This window comes from Prosopis cineraria, unplaced genomic scaffold (genome assembly GCF_029017545.1).
Source record: "Prosopis cineraria cultivar Desert tree isolate PC_DT_omini unplaced genomic scaffold, ASM2901754v1 PC10, whole genome shotgun sequence".
In the NCBI taxonomy this organism is placed as follows: Eukaryota; Viridiplantae; Streptophyta; class Magnoliopsida; order Fabales; family Fabaceae; genus Prosopis; species Prosopis cineraria.
The window spans coordinates 26,558,104-26,562,874 of NW_026555341.1; the positions used below are offsets into that span (position 1 = coordinate 26,558,104).

General features: G+C 37.8%; 1 protein-coding gene across 4 annotated transcripts; it reads right to left on the reverse strand.

The window, feature by feature from the left end:
* Positions 1–452: 452 nt before the first annotated feature.
* On the reverse strand, positions 453–3,762 carry LOC129321177 (putative pentatricopeptide repeat-containing protein At1g03510). 4 transcript variants are annotated; one of them, XR_008595952.1, is made up of 3 exons: positions 3,415–3,762; positions 1,556–3,196; positions 453–1,328 (listed from the first exon to the last, which is right to left on the reverse strand). XR_008595952.1 is itself a non-coding variant. In XM_054966857.1 (2 exons), exon 2 carries the CDS (start codon positions 3,037–3,039, stop codon positions 1,705–1,707), a length of 1,335 nt encoding a protein of 444 aa, XP_054822832.1. In that variant the 5' UTR covers positions 3,040–3,196; positions 3,420–3,762; the 3' UTR covers positions 453–1,704. The 4 variants fall into 4 exon arrangements, 2 of the variants coding, with proteins under 2 accessions (XP_054822832.1, XP_054822830.1); XR_008595951.1 differs by having other exon boundaries at positions 1,421–3,196; XM_054966857.1 differs by having other exon boundaries at positions 453–3,196; positions 3,420–3,762.
* Positions 3,763–4,771: the final 1,009 nt, after the last annotated feature.

Sequence of the window (4,771 nt, forward strand, 5' to 3'; positions counted from 1 at the left end):
AATCCATGAAAATCAGGGACATTTTTGACCTTTTTTCATAAAATTTCAAATTCTATTAGACCTTCTATACAAAATTATCCTTTCCAAGAGTTTAAGATGTGATTCTCCCAACAAAATTATGTGGGCTTGGAGACCTAGCAACCCCAAATATCTTCCACTTGAGGCATGATCGGAATGTTTGAAAATTGTTAGTTGGAATGTTTCCTATCAGCTTTAAAGGAATTTGAGTTATGAATTGATGATAAAGCGTTCTTGTTCTTTTTGAATTACATTTTGATAAATTCAACCATTTTTTTATAAAAAGAAATATAATTATTTTTTATATAATTATCTTATATATGGTATTACTGAATCATATTCAATCATTAATGGGTCCAATGGAAAATAGCTGCCTTTTTATTCACGAAGTTTGAGAAATCAACTTTTCTATTTAAAAGGAGCTCAATAGAATATAGTAAATAGAATAAATTGATATTATGGAATTATTATTCACTTTCCTCTATGAATAACCTTTTTTTTTCCCCCTTTTTCACAAGAGAAGGGAAAATTCCCTAGGACTCAAATAAAGAAGACGAGGGGGATTCTAATCCGATTACATCATGCTCTGCAATAATGCCACCAGAGAATCCGGGGCTCTATACAAAAATTGAAACCTATTACTCATTGCGAGGCTTGCTTTAGCAATACTATCAGCTACCTTGTTGATGCCCTAGGAGCATAATGGAATTTCAGCTGCCAATTCCTCTCCTTCAATCTCTCGATTTCCTGCATAACTGAACTATCACTTGAGTGACCTCTTGACTCATTTAACTTGTCCATTGTGGCCTTAGAATCAGGCTCAATAATGAGTGACCGAAAGCCCAAATTCCAAGCTACATCAACGCCGTTAAGGATGGCCCATTCCTCAGCATCTTGAGGTTGACAAATACCCAAAGAAAAATTGAAACCAGCAACCCATTTCTCCAGAGCAATTTCGCATTACACCCCCACATGCAGATAAACCAGAAGTTCCCAACGTAGCCAATTAACAGGTGCCGGTTCCCACTTAACATTCTTTCTTTCCATGGCTTAGCAAAGGTGTCAAGATGTAAGAACTGATTCCTCCAATTCCAAAGCTTCCACACTGCTACCACCAAATATCCCACTGAATATCAGAATTCCTTGCAAGCTTACTAGTGAGATTCAAGTAGATCCAATCTTGAAGATTTGAATTGAAGAAAGCTCTAGCAACGCTTTGTTTAATCATCAACTGCCACATTTCTCTTGAATAGCGATATTCTCTCAAAACATGGAGCAGATCCTCCCCTTGATTATTGCACCAATTACATCTAGTCAAGCACCGACTCCAGTTACTTTTTGTTAAAAGGGGAAGTACCACAGTCCTCAATCAAGAAGTAAGAAGAACTAATCGAAAACGTACCATTCGTAGTTAAACTCCATGATAAAACATCATCTTCGAAGCTAGGAGGCTTTAACATTTTCATATATTTAGATTAATCTATTTAAATGAAGATCGAACGTTGGCCTACAAAACCCTCTTGATGTAAATACTTACCAGGCTTGACAAGGTAGAATGCTGGCCTTCAAACAATACCCCTCTCCCTCCCAACATATGCCTTGCGCAAGTTGTCATTCTGGGCATAAACAATGTAAAAAAAAGAGGGGGGGGGGGATGGCCAATAGGAATAATGAACATAAATGTCATCACTCTGAATCTAAAACCCAGCTACTGCCAATTGCTGCCTGTACTCCTCGCTCATTCATTTTCCTTCTCATTCTCTCAGCTTCCTCATGTCTCCCCACACTAGCATAAATTTTTGCCAACAAAACATAATTGGCAGCATTATCTGGCTCAACCTCTGACAAAGCTCTTCCTGCTATCTCTGCCAACTCCACCTCTCCATAAGTTCGACAAGCCCCAAGAAGAGCACCCCACGCTTTTGCAGTCACCTTCACTGGCATCTCTCGAATAACCTCATATGCCTCATATAACCTTCCTGCTCTACTCAAAACATCAATTAAACAAGAGTAGTGATCACTATTTGCTTCAATGTCATAACATTCACACATTCTCTTAAAATAATAAGATGCTTCATCAGCTAACCCTGCATGGCTACAAGCTTTCAATACTACAAGAAACGTGATATCATCAGGCTTCACATGTGCCAATTCCATTTGATGGAGCATTTCTAGGGCAGATTTTGCATCACCGTGAAGTGCATATGCTGATATTATGTTGCTCCAAGCAACTACATCTTTTTCCTTCATGCTCCAAAATATGGAGTGTGCATTAAAGAGGCAACCACATCTCCAATATGCCTCCACTAGACCACTACTCAATTGAGGATGTGGGTCAATGCCATTCCTTATTGCATAACCATGGATCTCCTTTATCAAATTCAGAGCTGCTACACCTACAGAAGCTGGCAGTAGAGAAAGAAGTGTTATTAATCGAGGTTTCAACCCCAGTCGGTGCATTCGTCGATAGAATGCAATGGCCTCAAATGATCCACCGTCTAATCTTGCCAAGCCAGCTATAATTGAATTAAAAATAGATTCATTGGGCATAATATCCATGACATCAAACAGTTGTAAAGCGCTAGCTACATCATTAGAATGTGTATAAAGGGATATCATTGTATTCCAAACAACGTCATTTCTGTTGGGAATTTCATCAAACACTTGACGTGCTATAGAGAGTGAGGCACACTTCCCATAAAAGTCAATCAGAGTGCTTGCAATGAAAGGATTTGATATGAAAGAAACTTTGGTGACGTAAGCATGAATTGCAACACCAAGTTGTGGATGGTTAATGGCAGTGCAGGACTTGAGGATGAGAGAGAAGACATGGGGATCAAGAGGCATTGCTAGGGAGGTTTGGATATGGTGGAAAATAGCTAGGGCTTGGTCATGCCGAGCTTGGTTGATGTGAGAAGATATGAGCTTGGTATAATGAACTAAGCGTGGGCAAGTGATTGTGCAAAACCCCATGATTGCTTTGTGAACTAACATGTTTGTTTTCGTTCTTGGCTGCATCATTCTCTTAAGATATGCCTTCAAGTTCTTCACAGAGGCAAAACCCCATGATATCTCACTTGTATTTCATTCATGTTTCAGTACAAATATGTGGCTAAGAAGTACGTTCGTCCATCAATATCTCAAGAACTTTTCCAGAATGGAGCACAGAGGAATCCGCCTGAATTAATATCAATATTAATATAGCTATTAATTTTCCAACATCATATCAAATAATACCCAACTAAGTAGTCCAAGATGGCAGGCTGGTTATTTACATATTCAATTGAAGTCCAAAACAAATCCACAATAGAAATCAGAACAGAGGACGAAATAACTCGAAAAAGATAAAATGAAGGGGACTGAAGAAATAACTAAAAAAAAAATAAAGTAAAATACCTTACAGGGCCAGCTTTCACGGTAGAAATCAGAAAGACGACGACGCCGACGTATGAAGGAGACTGAAGATCTGAATCTGAGCATAGATGAACGAGAACGCAAAGTATAGCAAATCAAACGCAGCAGAAAAATGAAGCCCTGAACGTTGAGGTGTTGAACTCTGAAATCTGAATCTGAACTAAAGTAAGAGCCTTTGCCGAATTGAGCGAGAGCGAGAGCAACAGCGACTAACCAGTGTGAGTGAGTGAGCCTGTGCGTGTCTCCGTCTCTTCGCGAAGGTGAACCGGTGAAGAGAGAAGCGTGAAGGTGGGCCGTGGGACTTGGCTTGCTGGCACTCACCACCAGGGTGGAAAGAGACTGGGGCTAGATTTTGACCAAATAAATAGGCTACGATTGTTGTGACTTCTGAAGCGTCAGCCTTGACTCAAATCTAAATAAAATTTTTTTCACGATTTAGATCTAGCCTCAAAAGGCTCGAGTCCGTAAGCCTATTTAAAAATTTACTGGCTTGCATAATAAATCTTAAGTAAAATGGCTAATTTAAGTGAATTGAACTTATTTAAGTCAGATTTAATTTACATTAAATTTATTTAGATTGGATTTGAAGTATTTTACACAGATTCAATTTGCATTAAATTTAAGTCAAATTCAAGTGAGTTGAATTTACATTACTTCATCTAGGGAGAGGAGTAGATAAAATCTAAATGATATTTTTGGCTACCTTTTAATACTCAAGGGTATAGCCTTGTCTTATAATTTATTGGGAGACTTTTTCATAGTTTGTTAAAAAATTAAAACCTAACTATCTCCACTAATTTATTGAAGAGGTTAGCCTAACACCCCAGAGATTTGAGAGTAGAAAAAATTATAGTCTGAGAGTGAGTCATGTGATCTTTAATCAGGTCACACCTTACAATTGATAAGCTTGGATAGTCTGGTTACACGGACGAAGCCCTATTTGGTATTATAGCTCACAATTTCAGTTGGAGGAAGTAAGGAGGGTAGGAGGATGGTTTAATCATGCATATGTGATTATAGGATGTGTTATATGATTAAGCTTGTGACAAGTCATGTTAATATTTCAAGTCATTGTCATATGTATATGTGTCTTGTGGTAATGTACCTTGTGGTTAAAATGAAAATGAGTTAATTGAGAATGGTAATTTGTGATTCATGTGTTAGTATGTGCTTTGAGAAAATCAATTTTAAACTCATGTGTTTATTCAATTGATACACAATTGTATAAGGTAGGCTTATCTTGGTTACTAAGAGACTAAATTCATTCCTTTTCTTTAATATTCTACGGGCTCTAGTTTTGGTGCAAAAAGGGAAAAAGCTCTAAAGGCTTAAAAATTTA

Bases quoted from the DNA above. Each gene is read 5' to 3' on its own strand.
- LOC129321177 (XM_054966857.1), bottom strand. From the start codon at position 3,039: ATGATGCAGCCAAGAACGAAAACAAACATGTTAGTTCACAAAGCAATC.